The 25,753-nt window shown below is 40.2% G+C and overlaps 1 protein-coding gene across 1 annotated transcript in view; it reads left to right on the forward strand.

Annotated features, from left to right (window-relative positions):
• LOC106486812 (plasminogen-like) overlaps positions 1–25,441 on the forward strand; it is a 29,230-nt gene extending 3,789 nt beyond the window's left edge. The window contains exons 3-19 of the mRNA XM_067293515.1: positions 480–586; positions 5,583–5,697; positions 6,827–6,984; positions 7,494–7,629; positions 7,760–7,878; positions 9,058–9,220; positions 10,136–10,272; positions 10,905–11,070; positions 12,659–12,849; positions 13,858–14,006; positions 14,735–14,828; positions 16,770–16,887; positions 17,957–18,031; positions 19,089–19,229; positions 22,349–22,455; positions 24,041–24,186; positions 25,205–25,441. Of these exons, the coding sequence (XP_067149616.1) occupies positions 480–586; positions 5,583–5,697; positions 6,827–6,984; positions 7,494–7,629; positions 7,760–7,878; positions 9,058–9,220; positions 10,136–10,272; positions 10,905–11,070; positions 12,659–12,849; positions 13,858–14,006; positions 14,735–14,828; positions 16,770–16,887; positions 17,957–18,031; positions 19,089–19,229; positions 22,349–22,455; positions 24,041–24,186; positions 25,205–25,366 (2,284 nt within the window). The 3' untranslated portion in view covers positions 25,367–25,441. The remainder of the gene's footprint in view (positions 1–479; positions 587–5,582; positions 5,698–6,826; positions 6,985–7,493; positions 7,630–7,759; positions 7,879–9,057; positions 9,221–10,135; positions 10,273–10,904; positions 11,071–12,658; positions 12,850–13,857; positions 14,007–14,734; positions 14,829–16,769; positions 16,888–17,956; positions 18,032–19,088; positions 19,230–22,348; positions 22,456–24,040; positions 24,187–25,204) is intronic.
• Positions 25,442–25,753: the final 312 nt, after the last annotated feature.

A 25,753-nucleotide genomic window follows, 5' to 3' on the forward strand; every position in this document is an offset into this window, starting at 1 on the left:
GGCTTATCTCCACCTGTAAATTACCACTAGGTCAATGAGAGGATGGATTTACAAGTGTATTAATCACTCTATAGTAAATGCCCAAGTTTCTGTTCTCATCTAATGTTACAAGGAAAGCTGCTTACACCTCTTTAGCTGGATGTTGCTGTGTTTCATGAAAGAGTTGTAAGATGTTTTTAATTTGTTGTAGGAAAAGGCACTAACTTGAGAAGCTAGACTGCTGTTGATAATATTTTGCAAATGCAGTACCTAGCTTCCTACTTGGTAACTTAGTCATGTAGTCATACCTCCTGACAAAGTCAGCCACTTCAGATCAATAGAAAATGTTACTGAGTATCTCTAAAGTGCAGTATTTGAAAGATCTAAGTGGATGCAGAGAAGTGCTAGAAAAATAATAACTTACAGAAAATTAATTGCAAGTTGAATAATATGAACTGATTTAATAACATTGCTTCATGTGTTCTTCTCAATTTCAACAGGGCCTTCCTATTCACTGGGAAAAAGCAACAGTGTTTAACATTGGCTGAAAATACCAAAACAACAGTGATGTTCAACAGCACAGATGCAATTCTTTATGAGAAGAAAAGTATGTATATAGTATGATGCTACACAATTAGATGTGTTAAGCCTGTAGTTTACTACATCCTTGAATTCTCTACTGCAGTGCTGGAGAAAAACAATGCAGATAGATAGCCACAGTTTCAGTGAGATGGGCCTTCACTCATTAGGAATGGGCCTGAAACTGCCAGAAAATTTCACATATAGCATTAAGGATTCTTATGCTTAACTTGGGCTAGATTCAGTCCAGACTCCTTTAGTCATGTACTATTGGGAGCAGGCAGAATAAACATACCTCAAAGCAAAAATCATGTGTTTCTCTTCCCCTTAAGTGTTTGCAGTCCACTGCTTCATGGAGCTAGTGGAATCCTTGGTCATATGAAATTTCAACACTATAGGATTACACACTTTTATGTAGCTACTTCCCTAATTTTGTAATAATTCAAACAAGAATTATTTGACTGAAATATTTTATCTACTTATATTTCATTTTTAAGAATAATAATGAAATATCCATGTTTTATAAGTTTGTTATTTACGCTCAATTCTTGCATGCCAGGTTCAGATAAGTGCTTTAGTTTTAAGAGTATTTTTGGAATTGATTATTATTTTCCATGTTCTGAATAGATGCTACGTAGTGGGAAAAACACATTTCTTTTAATGAGACCATCTCCATAAGTTTTGTGGGAACATATATAATCCAATCACAAACACTAACTTCAGTGAGTTCTAGGAGGAAGAAGGCTTCTATTACTGTTTAGAGAAGTAAGAATAAGTAAGATAGATAGTGAAGATTTCATGTAGGAACATTTCAGTCCCTTTGAGAAGACAGTGATTTTTAGGGTCTTTACAATTCCAAAGAGTTTGAAAATATACAGAAATCTTAAACTGAGTGAATAATCATGGTGCAGGTCCCTTTCACCATGTCAAAGTTTTAAAGTGAAAGCAGTTCATGTCCAGATTCCCAGCTTGTACAAATTTATATAATTCTGATGAATTCATTAATTTCTGCTGGAGATCTGGCCCAAACATGACAAAAAGTTAGAATGTTAACATTTAACCAGCTTTTTTTAACCAGCTAGTTCTTCTGCTGGGTTCCTGGCACCATGTGGAACTCAGATTGTAACAGATATCTTCAATAGTTACTAGCTTAGCTTTTAACTGATTATCAACCAGTGAAATTTTATTCTATGCAATACGTGTTCCTTGGTATCTTCTTCCTGTGCTAATGACAAGTGGATTTTCTCATGAATTTCCTTGAACTTAGCTCAGATGAATTACTAGAGCCCCCCAAAAATAGAAAAATAATGATGGGCTTTGCAATGTACAGCCTGGTTCTTGAGTATTATGATGGTCAGACTCCTTCATGGTTTAAAAGGCAAAAGCACTATTAGAGTTATTTTTATCAAAAGGCTCTCAGAGCAGGCACCTTTGTCTGCAGCCCTTCTGCAGAGTTGCTAGTCACTTTAAATGACTGGGAGACCTTTCCTGACTTTCTAAGAGCAGAGGCTAGCTCCCTTCAGCTCTCACTGCAGACTGAGCAGAAGCCAAATCTCCTTGATATTTAGCAGCTATCAACACCATTGAAAGCAGCTATGCCAGCAGTTCAGTAGCCAGACAAGCTGACCTTCAACAGGTACTGCCACAGTCTGAAAGTCAGATCACAGCTACCAGATCCCTCTGTTTGTAACTTATTTTCTCTTTCCTCATTTTATCTTTGTGCCACCATGTTTCAAAAGTGGCAATGTACTGAAATAACCCAACCAATATGCCTGAGGCTCAAGTCAGCTAGATATTAGCAGCAAAAAAGGCATCTGCCTCACAGGCCCTTCATTTTCTGCTAATGAATTATCAGGCATCATTTGCTTATCAGCCAGCTTTCTCAGGATCTGCAGCAATTTGGTGACTGCCTGTGTCAAGAGAGGCTCAGAGTTTTCTCTGAAAACTTTGGCATGTAGATCGTATTTCCTGGAGACACCCAGTGCAGCAGATACAGCAGACTGGCCTATCTCAGCTTCATTTCTCTTTGAACATCCTGGTCTCAGTCATGGAGATCTTCAAAGGAGATAGAAAAGGCAGTGAAGAATTTTGGAGGTCACCCTTGGTCTGTGTACAGATCTGCTGAACTTCCCTGTGGACCAAGCACGACCATGCACATTTGATGTCTTCACATCTAGTTGAAAAAGAAAACACCACATCAGATAGTGTTACCACAGCAGAGACTGAAAGTGTTCTCTTTTCTACCTACTTATCTTTGAAGATAAGCCCAAGTAGCCCTGACCTCTGCTTTCATCTTCCACTCCTACCTTCCTAAGCACTCTAGGAGAGAATCACCTTCCACACCTGAGTAACTCACAGTGTCCCATGGGTATACCGTTCAGCTGTCCGTACTGTCACTGAGCAACACTCTACCTCTGGCTTTTATAGGGATATCTTTTCATGAGAGTTTGCTTCAGCAGAAAATAAGTATTCTTTTAGCTCTAGCAGCCCAGAGAATTGGCTCCTTTCTCTTTCCAGGGGAGACTTTTACAGTGCTTGTTTTTTGAATGAAGGATGCAGAGTCATCTTCCCTCTATCTTCCTTTAGTAGGAATAGAGAAATACCTCATTCCATCTGAAACTAACACCTACCACTGCCTACATCTCAGTGAAGTCTCTGGACAATCCAAATAGCAGCATTTTGTATCAGCAATGGTCCCAGTCCACCTCAACTATAGATATATTTCACAGGACTTTTAAAGTACATTGTAAAAGTGAGAATCTTAAAGGCCAAGAGATTATAACCAATCTCCTTCCTGAAGCAACCTAATCATCACTGCCACGGTCATACAACTTGAACGAATTTGCAAATAAAGATGTTCAGTCTTCTTAAGCCTGGAAAGGTTTTCTGTCCCCCATGACTCAGTACTGGGAAATACCCACGGCAAAACTCCTTTCTGCTGAGATAAAATGAAATCTGTTTACCTTGGAACAAGCAACCTCCAGAACATTTTGTGACTCTGCCACTCTCTTCAGCTTATGGTGACTATACAATCTCAACTACACCTGAATTAGACCTCAGACCTCCTAACAGCTACTCTGGCACCAGTATTTGCCAGAGTATTGCCTTATCTTCTTTGGGACTGGCTGCAAAAGACATGTACAAAAGAGCTACTACAAAACCAAAAGGTTCATCCCTCTGTGAGTAAAAGAGCTTTTCTGGCTGTGTTGGGCCACACAATGGTATGTACTCACACTTCACCCCACCATAGACATTTTGTGATCTGTATGCAGACAACACTCTGGACTGTCTGTAGTTACAAAAGAAACTTCATGAACATATGTCTGGTAGTTCCAGTTCCACTTTTTCTATATTAGTGGCAAAGCCCTGTATGAGGAACCCTCTTTTGATGTCAACCTCCTTGTTAATAGTAGGAAAAATTCACAAGGCACAAATATATATTGTGGGCTAGGGTTGTTACGTGATGTTCAGTCATGTTTCTTCCCTCCTCAACCTTCAAGAGTACTTTCTCCTTTAACCCTAATTTGCCTCTCAGAGTTTAAAAAACATGGCCTTTTTATTAGCTCAGTGGCCATCTGGGTTGTATACCTCCTTGTGGGAATACTATTCAAAGTTTTTGCACTTGGTCTGGAAAGAATTCCTTAATAACATGATTAGAGATTTACCCCTCTTTATGGAGCAGTTTCCCTGGTGGAACCTTAATTTTGTCTTGATGTATATATTATAGTTTGGCTTTTGATCTCATCACTGTTTTGAGGAAGATGATAGACTTTCAGTGATTACAGGCCACCACAGCAAAGTCCTATATAGGTCAGAAAAGTAAGAGAGACTTTGGGGCCCATGCAAAAATAAGCCTTGCCACTAAAAATGCTGTTTAAGAAGGATCAAATACCATGGCTTAAATCTGTGGTGGTCTCCATATGCCTTTTGATTCAAAAAGTTACTTGCTTGCCTTCCTTCCTGACCCGCCTATGCAGAACCTCCATCATCCTGGGCATCAGATGTGTCTTACCTTTTTATTCTGATAGGCTAAAATCATTTAGAAGGTATGTGGGAAAAGCAGAAAGTCCATGGACAAGGCTAACGCTTCTCAGAGATGGTCATGCTGGGGCCTACTACTGGACTGGAGTATCAGTGTTGAAGCGGCAGTGACAAGACTTCTGGGCACTCCAGGAGCATGCTGACAACCCAGGTGGCAGCTCTGAGGAGTGTACCTATTGATAAGACATGTAAAGCAGAAATTTGTAGTTTCAGCCGTGCATGGCAATGGCAGTAATTATTGTAAGGTGTCAAATTGAGGCTCAGTTCTTCAGATCAGATGGGTCTTTTGTCGCTGCTCTAACATCTCCATTTGACCTTTTGGGGTTTAGGGAGAGCCTTCTTTTGGATACAAATTACTGGAAGGGGAAATGAAGGTCACCTCCCAATAACTGGAGTTTTTTAAATAAGTCTGTGTTGTTAATAACAAAGTTGAGATCAATGTGCTTTGTGTTTCCTCTCCTTGGAATACCATTAGAAAGTATCTGGGAGTCTGAGGCTAAGAGGAATTGAAAGCGTAGGGTTCATTTATGTGACACGTATTCTGATAACTAAAAAGTCTCTGGCTTGAACGGATAGTTGCATAATACCCATACTACAGATGCACTTATGAACAACACATTTCAAAGCATCTCCAGCTGTTGGTGAAAGACCTTCCTTTTTATCCCAGTAGTACGATAATATAAACATGCATGTCATACAGTCAAAAAACCTATAATCTTGTTATATCTATTTTCTTAACTTGATTTTATTACCTTTATAAAAATACTTCAGAAACTTTCCTCTGGAGTTCCTTAGTAGTTGCTGACTAATTTGGTTTTAAATACTTTATAGAATCATATCGCTGTATTTGCATGTTCAAGAAAGTCAAAACATGGGTAAATGTGTCTAAACTGATGAGCTTTATGGTTGAATCTGTAAATGCTCAGTTCCAAGAGATGCAATGTTGTAACACTGTTGAACCAACAAAGACAATTCCATTTCAGTTTACCTCCTACAGTGTAAAAGAGGAAATGGGAAGGACTACAGAGGAACAGAAGCCAAAACTCGGAGGGGTATTCCATGCCAGAAGTGGGCTGAAAAAGTACCCCACAAACCAAAGTAGGGCCTTATTTATATTTGTCTCTATGTTGTTCTGAATCTTTTCCAAGCTGCCCCTATTCAGTGCATCCAAATAACGTTGTAGTGCCTGTTATCAAAGCAAGTTGTTTGGTTTTCAGTTGACTTCAAAAGACACAACTTTCTTTTCATTTCTCCTGTTGTTACTCTTGACTCTACTGGCAGAGAACTGCAATGTGCTGGATAAGAAAAGGGTGTATCTTCAGCTAGAGAAGTTGTACCTGATGTTGAGCCTCTTAAGAATGTGAAATGCTGATTTCACCAAAACATGATGAAAATTTTGCCATTGGTGGGAGCAGGGCCAGAATTCTCTCTTTTATATGAGGTGTAAAACAGAGCAAGTGAAAGAGCAGTGGTACCTGTCCAGCTCTATAACCCCTTGCCTGCCTTCCAGAAACAGTCAAGAAGAAACATCCAGTAAAGCATTTAAGGCTGAGAGGGATCTGGGCACGGGGATTCTCAGAGCTGGCTGCCACTGAGCTGGCTGAAACAAGTGTGGAAGCCAGGGGCCTGTCTGCAAGGACACTGGGGATAAGAGGAAAACTGGATAATGACCCCTTTCTATTTCTGTTTTCTCTGATCTGTGTGGAGTTTAACTGTTTGAAAAGTTATTTTTTCTTGATTGTTTTCTAATGAAACTTGGATGCATTTGTTTTGTTTTTTTAGTTTAAAAGCCTTTCAGGAGACCCTGGAAGGACTGCTGTAGGAAGACGTATAGGGTCACTTGATTAAAAGACTCTGCAAGTTGGGATGCAGATGTGTTTGGTCAATAGCCTCTTGAAATACTCCATCTTTAAAGTAGATGAAGCATTAAGAAAATTATGTCACAGAGCCACAGGTTGCAAGGAGCTAACTAGATCAGCTGGACGCAAGTATTAAAGCTAGTAATTGTCCTTTGAGACTGTCATAATTCTTACAGACTGAGCTCACTTGTCATTGGCAGCTTGGGTCTAGGAAGAGACTACTAATAAAGGTAGTTACAGAATGGTATTCAGATTCCATTTATGGGTTATGTTTCTCTCATTTTTAGTGTGAATGACTAGAGGCCAAAGTTAGCTGAGGAAGTTGGACACTTCCCTCCCACTCTCCTGCCATTTTAATTCTGTTACAGTTTTACGCCTGAAAAACACCCCAGTGCAGGGTTGGAGGAAAACTACTGCAGAAATCCTGACGTGGATGAAAATGGACCCTGGTGTTACACAACAGATCCTGCTACCAGATATGATTACTGTAACATCCCAGAGTGTGAAGGCCAGGACACACACAGTGAAAAAGGTATATTTATTTTTCAGGGAAGGTGTATTCACGTAGGTGTTATTATTCATGCTTTCTTCTTATTTGATTACTGCAGATTGATTCGAGATGTGAATTTAGATCAAGTTGGAATTTAAGAAGTTCTCAGCACAAAGGTTGTTTTCCTAACTGGCTCTGATTATCAAAGTGATTTTGTAAATACAGAGGAAATAAAGATTTTTAATCTTTTGCTGATATTGTCCTTCTCTAAACCCTAACAAATGTTTTAATTCTAGCAAGAGTAAAGATTGACCCAATGCTGTGTTAAATTCAGAATCCCCATCGCCATCAGTACATACAGATACGTGACGAAGTCCTCCCTGCAAATAACATGTATTCCTAAAGCTTCATTTATTTAGTTAGACTGTAACACATGGACTTCTGGATTTCTTTCATCATTATATTTGCCTTCCAGTGTTCTCTGTTATTGATGGATCAGGATCAAATTTCAAGCGCTGGTCCTAACCTTATTTTGTCTTCCTTCTGCCTTGGCCCTACAGTGGAGTGCATGCAGTGTAATGGTGAAGACTACCGTGGAAAAGTTTCCAGAACAGAGTCTGGGTTTGAGTGCCAGCACTGGGATGCCCAAGAGCCTCATATGCATGGATATACCTTGGAAAAGTGAGTCACAGTCAGTGCTGAATTGTCCCACTCATACCCACAGTGCTTGGGAGACACTGCCTCCAGACAGCCTGATTGTTACAGCCAACCATAACTGACTCACAAGCTTAACTTACATTCTAATATTCAGTTTTCCAGAGAAGGATCTGACGATGAATTTTTGCCGTAATCCTGATGGTGAACTTCGACCCTGGTGTTTCACTACCAGCACCACTAAACGCTGGGAATATTGTGACATTCCTCGCTGCAGTGAGTCTGACATAGATATCACTCCATAGGGTAGCCCTTCTCATCAAAATGATGCAGGGAGGGGAAAGACAAAAATCACAGCTTCAAGCATCCTGAGGAAATCCTTGTGAACCAGGGAAAGTGGACATCAGTAAGCAGAATCATTCTCTAATTTTCTGTTACATTAAATCACGTAAGTTCGGTGAGGACACAGGTGCCACAAAGCACAACATTGCCACAGATGTTATGGAAGCCCTAATTTGTCTTCAACAACCTTATTTTTCAATTAACCCTAGAAGCATATCACTCAGCTTTAATCTCAGGCTATAGCTTTCACCTGACCTGCTAACTTGTGGGAAACATAAACACCATCGCCACAGTGTGAGTTTTCACTTGGTGTTAGCTAACACAGGATAAATGCTCCCATTTTCTTAGTGGGGGATAAATCCTGTGAAACAAGTTCAGGCCTCAGGAGAAAACCTGAGCTTAATTCATTAAGCTGAGTATACTAGGCCTGGACATTCCCAAGGCCTGAATAATGAGTTTAACATTGCCATTTATAGAACTGGACTGCACTTTGAGAAAAATTCATATTTCTCTCCTCAAGAAACTACACATGTGATGTATGTGTAACACATATGTAAAGTATGTTCATTTTCTCTTTGCCCTCTTCAGGTTCTGTGATTCTGACATGACTCTTACTTTCTGCTGCCAGATCAATTGGTTTGCTTTCGTTCTTCCTCCTGCCCCACTGTCCCAATTCACTGTCTCTGGAGCCTTTGCTCCAAAGACTGCTGTGCTTTCTCTCACAACTTCTTCTTGGGCCTTGTCTTATTCTTTCTGCCCTTCCATCCTACCTGTATGTGTCATCTTAATGTGCTCCCTTCATTCCACATCTTTTTACAAGAATGTAAAGGGCTATTTACTCCCTTTCCAGCTTTGTTCTCATGGGACTGCAGGTGCAAAGTCACGTGTGATTCAGCAATGTTGTTTACTGACTGCTGTAAAAGGGCAGACACAGAACATCTGTCCAGTAGCCTGACTGCTTGTGAAAATGTACACTGGCTTTGCCATGGCTTTGACCAATGTCACCTCTGCAGAAAGAAGAATGTACATGTTCTACATTACAAAAAACTAGGTGTTTTTTATATATTTAAAAGCACTGCTTAGCTTTTTTTTTTTTTTTAACTCCTGTTGCAGCTACACACCCACCAGTTTCTGGACCCAGCTCCCAGTGTCTTTCAGGTAATGGAGAAGACTATCGGGGCAGGATAGCCATCACTGAATCGGGAAATGCCTGCCAACACTGGAACACACAGTTTCCTCACAGACACGGCTGGATTCCTGACAGCTATCCCTGCAAGTATGTTGAACCTCTTCATTTTTCAGTGACTTTAACAAGTACCAAAGAACCAGTCCAGATACATAGGCAAGAGAAGCACAGGTTTCTTACAACTGTGTTGTGATTTTCTCTCCCTTTTCCAACTCTCATTATTGCTGTTCAGGTCTTGCTCTTCATTTTTTTCCTGGATTCTTTTTTTTTTTTTTTAACCCGCTTCTTTATTCTCATGTACTTATCTCACCTGTACTTGTATTCCTGCTCATCCCGCTGCACAGTTGTAAGTATTTACTGCTTCGCTATTAAAAATTTCTGTGGCTCAAATGGTCCCATGGCTTTTTCATGCTTTCAGTGCATTACTCTTCATGCTCTTATTCCCTCTTCTGAGGCTCCAAGGTCAGAGAAGCTTGGCCTGTGGAGCACTATCAAAGAGCATGAGTAGCTGGGACTGACAAGGCTTTTAGCTCTGTAACTGGACCCTGCGGGCTGTGAAAGGGATCCAGTAAGTTTTCTTGGGCATGTGGAGTCCTGTCCAACACCTCTGCAGTAGGGCAGAGAGCAGTGTGCACTGGCACTGGCACATGCAGACCTCCAAGAAGCAGTGTGTGACATCCAGCCTCCCTTTGGTCTGACAATGAGGGTCCAGTGCACCAGTGGCTTGTGTTTTCCTGTCAGCTTTTACAGCCCCATCTTGGCCTCCAAAACAAAGGCAGAAAGTGGACAAGTAACACTGGGAAAGCTATTCATAAGTTATCAACATCTAGACTGTAATTACAAAAGCTGTTGACTCATCCCAGAATAGTGGTGCACAAGATAATTCATCTGTAATATGAATAAATGTAATCACTGAGTTGAATTCTGCATGCAGTAATTATTAGTCTTCCACACAACCCATTCTTGATTTCCATGAGTAACATTAAATCAGTGTTTCTGTTTCAGGGACTTAGAAGAAAACTACTGTAGAAACCCTGATGGAGAGAGAAGGCCTTGGTGCTACACCATCAACAGAGCTGTTCGGTGGGAATATTGTGCAATTCCCCACTGTGATGGGACAGAACAAGAGATTGCTGGTATGAGTAATGGGGTGTACTTGAGACAAGGACATTAAAGCAGCGAGAAACTTATTTCTCACTGTAAATATGTCAAATCTTTGCTCAGTCACTTTGTCACTATTGTTATGCAGTTGTTCTGCTTGGCATGTTGCAAAATCTGCCAAATATTATTTCTGGAAAGTTGGACTTTTAATGATGAGGAACTGCAGTGAAAGGTATAAGTCACCAGGTGATACATTAGAAAAACTACAGGGTGAAAGAGGTTTATTTCTTTGTATTCTTTTTTTTCCCTAAAGTAGGGCATTTTCAAAGCATCAAAGAAGCAAAATCACAAATACCTCTTATCTTGGAGGAATTTTGCATGTGAACTTTCTGAATATGTAACCCAAACACTTTCACACATACCAAAGTGAAACTGAAGGATGACCCTTCCAGTGAACAGCTTCTGACATATGAGGAAAATCTATAAAGGTTATCTAAATATCTTTGGAAATGTCCTTCTGTTTTCCATGCTGACTGAGATGCTGCTACTGGAAGCCATCTGTATAAGTGAATCAATCCTTTTTATCCTTTTGTGTGTTTGGTGCTTTCTTGTGCCTACTGAATATGAACATGAAATTAAGATGTGAGGCATTGGTTTCTGTTGTTCTCTGCAGGCACTGATGTGCCCGAACAGAGTCCTGTACCAGAGCACTGCTATCGAGGCAAAGGCCTGAGTTACCGTGGCACAACTTCCTTCACTGTGTCAGGAAAGAAATGCCAAGCCTGGAACTCCATGTTCCCGCACAGACATGAAAAAACCCCAGACAAATTCCCAAACGCGTACGTTTATTTTAGCTTTTTCGGTTTATCTGACAATGGCCATTGCTGGAAATGACATTGATTGCATTATCCTTACACTTCTGTGATTTAAAATATTGGCAATAAAAGAGAATTTTTCACCATCATTTTTTCAAGATGTGAAACTATTTTCTGTTTGTTTCATTAAAAAAAAAAAAGTGTCTTCCCATTATTTAAATTCTGAGCAAAATGTAAATGTGTCCTTTTACATGTGGGAACCTGAGCTGCTGGTAACTGACAACAGGAGACTTGTGTCCAGATTCTGGGCATCTGCTGAAATATGCATTTTGTTTAAGCATTTTTACTTGTTTCATCTGGGGCAAACACAACATGTATGTTGCAAAACATAGTCAGTTATATTATGATTATTATTACCAAATTAAATGCTCCTTGCAGTTTAAATTGGACACCCAGAATTACACTTATTGAGTTTTCTCACTTATTTTGTTTACTTTCTTTTTTGGACTAACAAATTGGACCAGCGATGACTTCCAGAGCTAATCATCGTTGCTAATGTGCCAGTTGTTAACAAGGGTAGGAAAGCAACAAGGAGACAATTGCTAGGAAATCCATCATTGCTTGGCTGGTTACAAGTACGAGCAGGAAGGTTGATACCTTTCTATTTTTCCCCCTTTCTTTATGATTTCACCCTAAATAAATTTGGTTGGAAATTTTCACTCACATTTTTGCATCAAAAATATTGATGTATTGAAACTCAAACATACTCAGAGAAGGTGTTGTTTTTCACAAATAATTTTAAAAATTGGAAGCAAGTTGTGAAAACATGCAAGCAGCATGTTATGCCATATTTGGAAAAAAGCATTTCATTTTTTTAATTCTGTAACTACAATGATGCAGGATGGGGAAACACTGCAACTTTGCAGATTATTAGAGAAAGGAATTCCACTTCCCCATGCCCCAACAAACATAGGCATGGCAGTGCTCCCACTGAATTAAGTGGAAGTGTATTTGCAGAAAAATGGTTCGTATACATCATTATTTATTTGCTATTCTTCAGAATATGAGAAGGAACCCTTTAACATCTAAAAATAATGATTTTGTTAAGGCGTAATTGCCCACCAACAGTATGGATGTTGCTGTTTATTTATTGCTAAATAATTCGCACATTCACATACTTGTGTATGCTTATTCATATGTGCTTAGAAATAAAATTATTGTGATATTACCTGCTCCAGCTGACCCTGCTTGAGGAGGGGAGTTGGACCAGATGATCTCTAGAGGTCCTTTCCAACCCCAGCTATTCTGTGATATTAGTCATTTTTTCAGGCACTCAGCACATTGATATATTGCAGCCAGAATTTATGTCAATAGTCAGATTATGTTTCCTTAGGTTTAAATATATTCACCCCTCTGATGTGTGTATGAACCAAACTTTTCACTCATATCACAGCCATAAATTTGCATGGTGGTAGTAAGATATCTGGCAATATGTAAAAAAATACATAAATATGTTTATTTTTACATCATACATATCCACATTTTTTTGGTGAGATATTCCTATGACTACCTTCAGTGCTATGCAATGTGAATATTGGGCTTCTTTTTGCAGGGATTTGAGGGAGAACTATTGTAGAAACCCAGATGCTGATGAACATCCATGGTGTTTCACCACTGACCCCAGCGTGTTATGGGAGTATTGCAGTCTAATGAGGTGTGATGATCAGATACAACAGCATGCACCAAGCTACCTTCCTGCAATGACGGCACAAAGCTTTGGCCCAACTACACCCACCACATCTGGTAAAGCTGGCTATAAGTGTCACTTCCTTGTTTCATCTGTGGGTAAAGCAGATAATCTATCAAAATTACTCTTGAGTAGTGCTATAACACAAGAGACAGTCACATCCCTTCTCCAGGTTTCAGAACCATACCTTTGAATTTTGCAGCAGATGTTCTGTAGTCAGTTTATATCCTGCGTCTTGTATCATTTTACAGCATATCCCGGAAGATACCTTTTTCATTTAGGGAAACAAGAGGAACATAGACAAAATTTCTAGTTTTTTTGTAGCCATGTGCTGTTGCAATATGATGACAGTGAGTGTCGGTATTTGGGGAATTTTGCTGGTGCTGTGTTTTGTTTTTAGGATGTTGCCCTTAGCTTGAGTGGAGTTGTTTTGTTCATACGCAAACGTGTTTTGCAAAAGATGTGCACCAAGAGACGCTGGTTTTTGCTCTATCCTGCTTTATTGCTCCTTTGATTGAAAAGCCCACATTAGTCAAAGCACTGTGACTGTTTTGAATACACAGCAGAGCATCCCACTGGATATTTACTTTGCAAAGGAAAGTGGCAGGGTTGGATAAAAGATTCATTCCTGAATGGTGCTGTGTACTCTTACTCACATTCGGCAGAAGGAAGTACCTGAAGCTATGCCCTTGAAAACAACAACTGTCCTCTCAGTTTAATGGGTTGCTAACTCTGAAATATGCTTCTCTCATGAGAGGCGCTTGCTGACACTAATTCAGCAAGGATCTTGGAGTCTTTTCAGGTATTTGTGATACGTTACAGAAAGCATTTGGCCTGAAGTTCCATGAATTTTTTTCCAGTTCAGTTGTTCTGTACATCCAATACCTCATCCATTTTGACAAACTAAGAAATCACACGCCAGGGTACCTTTTCCTCTTCCTGTCTGCTATAGTAACTGCAGACTATCCAAGTCCTAGAATTACTTATTCCACCTTATTTCTACTTACCACCACAACATATGAATTCAGCAGCTAACATTACTTCCTTTTCCTCTTTCTTCACAGACTGTATTAACGGTAACGGTAAAGATTATCGTGGCACAATAGCAAAAACTGGAAAGGGCAGGACTTGCCAAGAATGGAGCTCTCAGACACCTCATAACCACAACTATTTCACTCCCGTGACTCATCCAAGAGCAGGCCTGGATAAAAATGTAAACAGCTGTTCATGCCATTGTTGTCATTGAACGTTTTCTCTTTTCTCCATGACCTCTCAGCAAACATTTTGTGTTGGGTCTTTATAGACCAGCTTCAACATACCTGCAGGTCATCACATTGGTAGCCCAGACTTAACAATGGCGGTGGAGAGGGAAAGATGCCTTGCACATTACCTAGGTTGTTGGTATTTCGAGCACTGAAGTATACCATGGCATTGACGCTTACAGGCAAGCAGTGCAAAGGAGATCATAGAGTGCTTGCTTGGTTTCTGCAAACATCAGAGCAATGCCTTTTGCTGTTTGTCACAAAATGAGCAGGGTTCTGGCAAATTCTCAGAGCTGACCTTGTTTGCTCTCACTGACTGAATCGGAAGAATGATTAGGCCAACACCAACTGCTTACTAAAGCAAATCCCATCCTATGTCAAACTTTATTTCTCATGAGGCCTTAAAAAGTGCTAGAGCTAGACTGACTCTTGGTGGCTGAAGATGATATGAATTTATCACATTTCCATAATTTCATCTAATGGTTTTGAGATAGAGGAAACAAAGAATTTTGTGGTTAGCAGAAGTAGAAAGCATTTAACAGAAAGGCAGTGGAAAAGTAGTTGGGGAAAATATTTCAAAGCTTTAGATTAACATTTTTTTAAAACATACACAACTAGAATTTTTTATTCTGTGGCTAATATTTGAAGTCTTCATTCTCTGTTTTTGTAATTATTACAGTATTGCAGGAATCCTGATGGAGATGTAAATGGTCTTTGGTGCTTCACAACAGACCCAGAAAAAAAATGGGAGTACTGTGAAATCCCGCGCTGCTGTAATTATCTTTAAAACTTTTCTGTCTTCACTTTCTACAGTCTGCTATGATAGTTACAAGATGTATTCAATCTAACCAACAAAAAACTGCAGTAGGTAGTAGCTTGAGATTTGAATTTAGGTTTGCATGGAAGCTTGACACAGACAGGTGCCTGTAATAGTCAGCCAAAGTTTAGTTAACCCAGTGCTAGGAATAATCTATATGATTTTGTAGATAACAATTCATGTGTTCTTTATCATCAGTGAAGCTAAGCACTCAGAGCTGCTAGCTGAAGTCAAAATATTCGGTAAAGCTGCACAGAGGTGTTCATTCCCTGGAGTCCTCAAGCACAGGAGAGGATTTACTTGATGTTCATCCTAGTCTTTCTATGCACTTTGTGGCAAAACTAGCACTTGTAGAACCTGACCATACACTTTTTCTGTTAGTGGAGAGCACCAGAGACATCATGAATATCCTTTTCATCCTCTGCTGAAATAATTTTTGTTCTGATCTGGATGTTAAAGTAATCCATCCCTAGGCATTTTGCCTTTCCTCTAGAGTGGGGAGTAGATTAAGTCCTGGATGTTTTATATAGGATTCCTTATTTCTTCCTTCTATTTTGGGATACTAATTGGCATACCATGCATGTGTAGTCCTCGTGTAAAAACTCAACAGCAAAAGAATTTTTAGCTACTAAGGTGCCCTGGCAATGGGAGTCAATAAGAGGTGTAATGTACTGGGAGTGCTGCTTGGCGTATTTGTCAGTCACGTCATTTGCTTTGTTCTTCCCTGCCTTGTCTGAATGTTGACAAACGTTTTTTGGTATATCTGGCAGCAAGATGAAAAGTCTATTTCTTTATTTTATATATTAACTATACTACAATAACATCTGGAAGCCATGTTCCAACTCTGTTTGACAGTGTAATAATATAAAACTGAGTAGAGAGGTCTCTCTCCCAGCAGTATAAAATATTCTTAATGTTGACCACCTAATGTGTTCCTCTAAACAGCAATGCATTATGACTGTACATATTAAGTTTGCCAGCCAGACCTAAGACTACACAAGCAAAAAGAATAAGGAACAGTATACAAAAACATATCACAGCTGTAAAAATATCCTCTCTCTGGAACTGCTGTGGTGAATCTTTACTTCTGAGATCTGATCTCTTTTCAAAGCAGCCTTGAATATTAGATTTTTAATTTCAAGTGTATGGGAACTTTAAAGTCCCTTGCCTTTTGTCTTTGATTGCTTTATTAATTGTCTCTTACTGGAACTAACAAATTTCATGTTCACAGCAACATATGCAGCTCTGGAAAGAGTTGCTTGGGTCCTTACTCAGCACCCAAGCTCCATTTATTTAAAGAAGTTCAGAGAGATTTGGACTAACAAGAAAACAGAGTGAGCAATGTGAAGACAAAACTGTAATATTTTGTGATGAGGAGACAGTGACTCAATTTTATTTACGGTAATTTACAGATTGGTTTAAATTCAACCAGGGTGCAGCCTGTAAGGTTTTGAGGAATTTAGAGAGTTATTACATTTAATTGGTCTGGGCCATAAACTCTTGTACTTCCTTTCACTCTCTTTTCCCTTCAGCTTTCCACCCAGATGTTCTTTTTTTCCTGGCTCATCATAGTTTTACTTATTGATTATATTATATTACTTATATTAGCTGATCACAGGCATCCAAATACTTGACATAGCTGACAATTTTTGCCAATGTCTTGTCATGTCAAAAGTGATATATTAACTCCAGCTTAAAGTGTTCATGGTAATAATGATATAATGGAGTCAAAGGGTGCTGCTTGTTTCTTTATCCTTAGTTTCTATTAACCTGCATAAAGAATGAAAGCCTAAAGAGGACATAGAGGCCTTATTCCTTTCTCTTTTCATCTGATTGCCCTGTGAAAGACATTACAGAATTGCTTTCAGATTCATTGTGGCTTTCTTTTATTCTGTAGCTTCTTCTCACCCTGACTGTGGAAAATTCCCAATGCGAAGAGGGCGAGCCTGTGAGCCATATGGCATGTGTTATGCATCTCCAGGGTCTTGGCCTTGGCACGTCAGTCTCAGGACAAGGTATTGATATTCCAGACTGCATCACCATCTGTGAGCAGCAGGGTTTCATAAGGAACAGGCGTTAGAAAGACTGGGACAAAACAGTACATGGGCTTCTGGAGACTGGCCTTGGTCTCTATATAAAATACCTTAAAATGTAATTTTTTTTTATCATAATGGCCACAGATAGTTACTATTGAGTAGTTATCCCAAAACTCTCCAGTTTCTGCTGAATCTCTAGAGGGCAGACTTGAACTGCAGACCTTGAGTATGCCTTGATTTACTGAAATGGGAAAGGAATAAGTCTTGCTGAGCATAATGAGAGTTAATTGCAGCCTGCAGTAGGGGAGTTAAATCCAGGCATGGAACCACCAACCTGCGATGTGTACAAATGGATTTTGCTTATCCCTTCTTACATGGTATCCAATCCGGTTCAAATGTGGATTGGTCTTGAGACTGCCCTAATTGTGTTAGAGGTCATATGAAGGCCATTATCTCTCAATATAAAAACACCATTATGCATAGTGTTTTCACAACCATAGTGAGAATGGCTGAACAGAAGATATAGAAGTGCTAACAGAAAGGCTTATGAAATTTTCTGTAGAGTTTTTGACAGTCACCATAATAAATTTTATCCCAAGAAAAGTTAAAAGTCCACAACAAGGCATAAATGACATGCTTATTTAGAGAACTAGTACAAGCCAGCACCCCAAAAATCACCCGGATGTAGCCTTTTATTAGCTCAGGACAAACCCATTACATGACAACTGAAATTGTTAGGAAATGTCATTATTTTTATTATACTTCGGGAAGCTATAGTGCTCTGTTGAACTGGAACATTGTTGCAAAACTTCTGCCTGGGTATCAAACTTCTTTTCATGTGTCTCATGTTCTGGAGCAAATAGTTTGTCCCTTGGAAATCTGTATTTGATTTCTCATGCCATCAACAAAATACAATGTCTGAATAATAAAGACTTGAATAAGGGCCATAGTGATAGTTTGGCAGTATTTCTTATTGTCCACAGCAGAGATGATGGATAATTGCATATGCAGTCTTAAGTTAATCTGATTACTGTCTTCTCTATTCTAGTACCAATGTGCACCATTGTGTGGGCACTCTGATACATCCACTGTGGGTTCTTACTGCAGCTCAGTGCTTGCAACAGTGAGTATTTGTTAGGATGAGTAGCAGGTGTTTCCTACAGCTGGGTGAAAAAATCAACAGAGAAGCAAGATGTACCTTATAAGGCATTTCCTTTGCTGTTCTTGGAGGACAGTTGCTTGACCTGTGCAACATCTGCACAGTTCTTCCATGTTAAAACATGCAAGGAGCCGCTCTAACATCTGAAGTGAACAACACTGTGTCTTGGGAAATCACTTAATAAATTAAAGCCATGTAACAATGATGGCTGATGACTAAAAAAAGAAAAGTGTCTCTTCCTAAATTCTAGTGAGAGAGCAGAAGAGTGTCTATAAGAGGAAAGCCATATCCCATGATTTAGTTGCCTGACTGCACAGTTAATGACATTACAAACATAGTAGTCTTGGCATTTTGTTTTCGCACTCCCATATCCAGGGTCCCAGTTTTCTTTTCTTCATGCTGCTTTTAAAAGTTGTGGTTTAACTGCTTCACCTCCTTGCTCTTCCCGGTCTTTTTTTTTTTTTTTTTTTTTGGTAATCTAAGGAGAAATAAGCTTTCTCTTTTGAGGCTGGCTAGAGCAAAAATTGTGTCAGTTGTGTCTTTTGTCAAGAAATTTCCACCTGCTTGTTATATGCTCCCAACCTACTTATTTTCTGTCTTCCTTGCCAGCAAGTAGATCCATGTCCTGACTTTTCTGCTGCTTCTGCCTCAGTCAAACAGCAGCAGAGCACCATAGAGATAACTTCTCTCGTCTGCCTTCTCCCTTTCTGAAAAGCAGCTGTGCTGGTGCTAATTATGCTTGGAAAAGTAGCAGCTGACCCACTGGGCTTTAGGACCTGTGAACACTGTAAGAAGGTGCCTCATTATTTACAGCCTGTGGGATTTTCCATAGTCATTAAAACCAAACTGTTAAAAAAAATTCCCCTTCCTCCCCAAGATTAATGTGTGTGTTTATTGTCAAAAGCAGCAGCTTGGCCATCTTGTTAAATACAGTTCTCCAGGGATATCACCAAATTTTGTAAGAGTGAAATTCTTGATTATATGTATGGATGTATAACCTTGCCACTGTCATTTCTTACAGGTCATCAGAGCCTTCTTCCTACAGGGTCTTTCTGGGGCTACAGAACCTGAAGGCAGCAGAGACATCTTTGCAAATCCGTAGTGTTCAGAAATTATTCAAGGAACCCAATGGAGCAGACATTGGCTTGCTGAAGATGAGCAGGTACAATTTCAGCCCAGGTTCTCCCCCTCAATGTTTTTATTGTGAAGTCATGAATTAGCTTTCTCTGGATTTGGCTCTGAGAGTTGGTTGTGGATGGTGTGGACAAGCGTGAGAGTCTCTTTGAGTATTAGATTAGGCATCTATTTAAGGGCGAACTCTGAGCTCCCCTCCTTCTGAGTGACCTTGCTGGCAGAACCCATGTGAGCTACTTACACAGCTTAGGAAAGGCAAGGACCAGTTAGGATGGGAGGGATTGCTGTGGAGGATTCCCACTCACCACCCACTAAGCAGCAGCTCCACTGAAGCAGGGAAGGAGGAGGCAAACTGAAGTGGGGTTGTAGCTGGAGGATCTTCTGCTCAGAGGCTCTTACTGCTCAGCCCTGAGCATCTTGAGCCATGGCTGCAGTGCTGGCCAGGAGGGACCACAGCTTCTGCATGGAGCAAGTGGAAAGGTCCAGTTTCCTGGCAGTGCTCAGGGCCACGCCACATGCTTGTTTCGTGAGCTTCAGACTTGGCCCACAACTCAGTGAAACCAAGTCCTGCTTGTGATGCAGTGAAAATTCCTGTGCATGTTTGTAATTGCCTGAAGCCCTCTTCTGTGTCATGCTTAGACATCGAAGCAGTCTGCTCTGAAAGCTGTGCGGTTATTTCAATCTTATTTGTTCCCTTTGGAATGCTCCTACAACTTTTCTGCTCTCTCATGGTTTTCTCTATTGCTCTTATACTCACCACACATAGATTAAAGATCATGAAAAGATCATGTCTGACCTGAAAGGACATTTCTCTCACCATACTATTTTCAGCTTTAAAAAGCAACTTGAAAACTTTTTACTTAAATTTCAGCCCAGTTTCTATGGTGCTTGATTAATGAAGATACTATGCAAGAACAATTCCCACTGAGTTCAGATGAGTAGAAGGACTTCATGATCCATCTGTGTTACTGTTGCTACTGCATGTAACTGCTGCATCCAATCCCTCTTCCACTGGGTGCTCTATGGACTTCTACTCTGCAGATACATGCGTGCTCTAGCAGCACTGGAGTCAGTTTTGCGTCAGTAGCATTCACCATGTGAACACATTCTGCATGCAAGATGCCATAAGTAGCAGATGTAGACATCATACCCCTCAGTTTCTGGCTTAGATCAGCTTTGCTTGTTTTTAGCTGCCTAAAATTCCCCTTTATACTTGTCTTTTTTTTTCTTTGTGCATCCCATTATTTCCAACTTTTCAATGTCTATTCTAATAACAGATCACCCAAGAAAATAGGATGTGAGAAGGCTGGTTGCTACTCATGTACCTGCCTTTTGTGGCAATAGACAAGACTTGTCAGGGAATGGATGTGGGTCTGTGAAGATCTTGACTAAAAACATCCCAAAAGAGGGCTGATCGAATGAGGAGGACCCCTGGTTTCAGTAGAGGAACAACTCTAGTCCCAGGTGAATTATGTGCCATGCTCCTGAGCAGATCTCTGCTCTGTGGGACTTTATACTTCTTCTTCAGTGTCCTATCATCCATATTCTGGTACATCCTCAGGTCCTGTTCCCTGCTCTCTTGCCCACCTGCCTACACAAACATCAGAGGCCTCTGAGGAGTTGCCAGTAACCACTCTATGTTAGTTTCAAGCTCCTCAAAGCCCCATTTCGTATGTACCAACAGGCTTTCTGAGGTGAGGTCACACCTTAAGACAGACCTAGAATTTCCTTGGTGCAGAATAGGTAGAAATAAAGTTAACTTCTTGAAGTTGGGGAAGCAGAAGGTGCAAAGCCCAGTTGCTTCAGTTCAAAAATGTTTTCTTGGCTACTGTTACCACAGCAGGCAAGACAGAAAACAGAGATGCTGTGAGGACCATACTAATGGTGGAATTAGACCTGAGGTGCTAAATACTACCTTGAAAGCAAAGACATTAGAGGAATAGCACTGAAAAACCACCAATCTGAGGTTCTGGATAATCTCACTTTAGCTTCCTCTTGCCCATCTATTTTCAGGGTTCTTTCCATAAACATGTGCTTTATTGAGAGGTGAATAACCAGTTTTGGAAGCTACAGAACTGATTTCCATCCACACAGGGATAAGGGGTTACGAAGCCTTAATTTCCTGGAACCATGTGAGAGTTGAGGTTGGAAATCCCCATCTTGGACTTTAGAGAGCTGGAGAATAGAGTTCAAAATAGTGATGATGGCACTGGGACTACTGTACCTTCAATACAGGAGCTGGTTAGCATTTCCTAACCTCCTGGACTCTTGCATTCATGTTTCATTCAGAACTTTTCATTGCAGAGGCCTTCATTTCATGAGTCAGGTGAAGACTATTTCACTGGATGATTCATTGTATAAAATACAGCCATGAAATTGCTAAAGTGGAGACCCTGCTCTGAGGGAACACATGTCACTTGAGCATAAGCAATGCCAGTGACCTCCCTATACAACATTTTCATCCTCTGCAGAACTGCTTCCCAGGACCCCATTCACTCAGCATCAGTTCTTACACCATTGCTGACACCTCTAGGCATGGTGCTGCAATAAGGAACAGTTGTACTTTTGCCTTTATTTTATTGAGGATGCTAGGGTGCTTGACTTAGTTATGTGTTAGATACTGCATGAAATCATCCACGGTGTAATTGTATAGACATGTAACCAGAGGAGAAAGGAATTTTCAGCAGCTGTAGCTGTATCCGCTTATTTACTCATTCATCCATCTTTCCCTCCTCCTGTGAAGTCCTTGCAAGTGTCAATGACCTCTGAGACAGGGAGGACCAGAGAGAAGTCAGGCTGCCACCACCTGCAAGGGGTGCTAGCACTGGGCTTGGGCTGGTGCACATTCCTACAAGCACTGCTTGGGTAACAAGAGATCAACGCTCTAGCACTATGCTGCAAACACACTAACACTGTGACTGTGTCCACAAACACCTCTCAGAGACTTTCAATTGCTGGTAAGTAACCTCTTTTTCAGTAAGTGACCACGAACCGGCTTAGAAACATCTATATGGTTTTAAGGCACTATCTTCTTCTGCTCTCTCCCCAACCCCCTCCTTTCTTTAAAACATCAACTGAGTATGAGGAATAAACAAGCTGATGATTATTTTCTAAGGATCTTTTTATTTTTCTCTGTTTGTTTTCCAGTCCTGTAATGCTTACTGACCATGTGAAACCAGTTTGTTTGCCTGAAACAAGTCTGGTGGCGGAAAGAAACACAGTATGTTTTCTAACTGCCTGGGGAAAAACAAGAGGTAAAACATATTCAGTGTGGTTGAAAGCTTAGGATAGTTTTCAAATCCTGTCCCGAAATATAAATACTCAGGAGACTTGAAAAACGATTTTTACTTAAGATTTAACAAAGCCAGATGTCATCAGGCAACATTATTCTTTCTATTTCTTTCTCTTAGAGTTTGATTTTTCTTCCTCATCAGTCTCATAAACTGAATTCATTAAACAAGTGAAAAGAAAGAGGAGAATGAGACTTAAGACTTTTATCTTTTATTTCTATTTTAGTCTTTCCTCAGCTAAGACATACATTGCATATACTCTATTTGTATAAATATGAGCAATAGTCAAATAATGCCCTTTTGACCTTCAGATAGGCAATTTTTAAACATCTGAGTGAAGTTTGCAGCTGGCTACCTGTAGTCTAAACATCACTGTCTTCAGAGACTTCTGTAGGGACTTACATTCAGGTCAGAGAGATAGGGTACCTGGGCAAGCCCCAGCCCCAAGACCTTGCATTTGAGACAAGACAACATCCCTGAAAACATGATGCCTTTGAGTCAGCCTTTGCTCAGATCTAGCTACCTTTGTGGCACAGGCAAAGTGAGCACAAGCTGAAGGCTTTTAATGTCACTAAAGCCCTTACCTGAATTTTGTTCACCGTCTAGCCTTAAAAACTGATCTAAGTGGTTTCCTGCTGCCCGGTTCTCTCTCCACCAGTGTTTGGGTTGGAGCATACCCCAGCCCTTTTTGACCTGTCCTTACCGTAGCAGGAGACTGTTTCTCATCCCTGCAGATTCCAGTAGGGATGGTGGTGCCTGTCATCGTTTGGTTTCTGCTCCCACGCATGCACATTTGCTCCCATTGAGCCAAACACGAGGGATGTCGTTCCCATTCCATTTGTAAGACAGCACCTTGTTAAGACCCCAGTTTTAAAAGTAAGCCAATAGACCCTTCTTTGTGTGTGTATCCCATAACTAAAACAAAAAAATCTGAACAGAATGTGCCCCTGTCTCTGAGTTTCACAGTAATTCCCCCCTCCCTTGTGTCATTTAGCTACAAAATTGATGCTACTCAAATAATGCTTAGGAGTAGTCGTTATACCATTAGTCCAACACATTAGCATTATGAAGAAACACTTTTCTCCATAGTAGACAGCCTTTATTGGCTTTCCACTCACCTTTTCCTTTCCTTACTCTGCTTTTTTTTCCATTTAGGCTGCCACAAGGTGGCAGAGGCTTCCTGTCTTCTAGTCAGTCACTGTCAGAAAACAGTACACACTAGATTTCTTCTGGAAGTATATTAGGGTGGAAAGTCAATAGACCACTTCTGGGTCTAAGTGGTGGAAAAGAGTGGCCCTGAATACTAAGCATCTGCTTTTTATTTATTTTGCAACACTTCGCAAAGGAGAATAATCATTGCTATCTCCATTCTAGAGTGGGAACAATCCAAGTACAGAGAAGTTAAAAGATTTAACCAAGTACTTCAGGACCTCAGAGTCTATATTAGAGTTGGGGACAGATCCCAGTCCTTTTATTTCTCAGACTTCACTGGGTCACAGTGGATAGGCTACCATTTATAACTGTTATGTTTTCTTGGTTGTTTGCAAAGATACTGATGGAGATAATAGATTAAAGGACATTGAATTCCCCGTGCTTGAAAACAGAGTATGCAATCGCCCTGAATTTCTGAATGGAAGCGTCAAAAATCATGAATTTTGTGGTGGACTTACTTTTGGAAGCATAGATTACTGTGAGGTAAGAACGATCTAGTTCTGAGCACAAGTAAATCAAAAGACAATTTGTACTTTCAAGGCTCAGAAATAGCTTCAGCAAATCAAGGCTTCCACATGAAGTATAAGAACTGAGTCATACATAGCATCTTTTCTTCATTCACACAGTCAATTGGAATAGCAGGTAAATTGTGCATTTTCTCTTTTTGGTTGTAACTGCATGCTGACGTATTCTACTCATAGTAGCCCCGTATTGTGCATATCACATCCCACCTGAAATAAAGCCTGTGATATACTACCTGGACTTTCCTTTGTTCCTAGAGAAAGAGGGGGAACTAGTGAATGTTTACAGTGTCCATAGTTATATAGTTGTATCGCTTTACTTTATCCTTAATTTGCTAATGCTTCAAGTGTTTCTGGATTTCCAGTTTTCACAAATATATGAAAATATTTTAAAATGTTATTTTATTTTCTTAATGGAGGGGATCATGTTGGGAGTTTCTCAATAAAAAGCTGGTGACTACTTGGTGACAGAGACGGAAAGCTGGTCTGTCTGAGCAGATATTCAGGACTGCTAGTGCAAATGATATTTTTGAGAGCATAAGACATTGCATTGCTAGGCACATGAATCACTGGACATATGCATTTGCACCCTGCCACATCTGGATTTTAAGAAATAGCATTCTAACAGTTATGTTCATTTTGTCCGGTATCAAGTATGTCAGAGGATGTGGAAAATTAAGAAGCTTCCTTCTGATGTGTACTTGGCCTCACAGTCATCTGAAGATATTCCCACATCAGTGACTTGTACTTGAGTCTCTCTTCTTTAGACCAGAAGAATGGCCTGTATGCTTGGAGACAGCTTTTTTCCCAACTCTATTATCTGGTCTAACAAAAATTTTTCCCCCTCTCTACAGCTCTTGCCTCAGCTATATTTTGAGGCCTTCAGAGTTACCACAACATTATTCCTGCTAATGTTTTGCTGTTTGCATGTCTAGTGCCATCACCAGAGGAGTCACCTACTCCTCTCTTCTGTTCCCTAGGCTGATGCTGGAGGACCTCTGGTTTGCCGAGATGAAGACAGATTTGTCCAATATGGAGTGACCTCTTGGGGACTAGACTGTACCCAGCCATCGAAGCCTACTGTTTTTGTCCAAATTTCTAGTTTTGTTTCTTGGATCAAGAATATAATGGTTGCCCACTGAATCTGGATGCAAGCTGACTTTACTGGGAAAGCAGTCTCTCTGTCAGAGAAACAGCATTCCAAGTATGGTTTTAAAATTGAGATAATTCATAAGAATCTTAAATAAATATCATTACTGGCAGAGAATGAGCAGTTATTGTGAAGCAATAGCCAAGCTGACCAATTATTACTGTTGTTAAATGTGTCTGTGTTGTGCATGGATAAGTCAACCATGCTGCTTCAGCAGTGGCAGAGGTCAGGTTCCTACTTCAACTCTCTTTTTTGAGACATGTGCTCCAACTCATGAAAGTGACTTCCTTTTCTGTTCAGACATCCCCCTTTCTCCTGTGTATATGCAAGCAACTGGCCCTTCTGTATATATAAGGTCTTCCTACAAACTTGTGCAAGA

Source organism: Apteryx mantelli, chromosome 3, assembly GCF_036417845.1.
Source record: "Apteryx mantelli isolate bAptMan1 chromosome 3, bAptMan1.hap1, whole genome shotgun sequence".
Classification (NCBI taxonomy): domain Eukaryota; kingdom Metazoa; phylum Chordata; class Aves; order Apterygiformes; family Apterygidae; genus Apteryx; species Apteryx mantelli.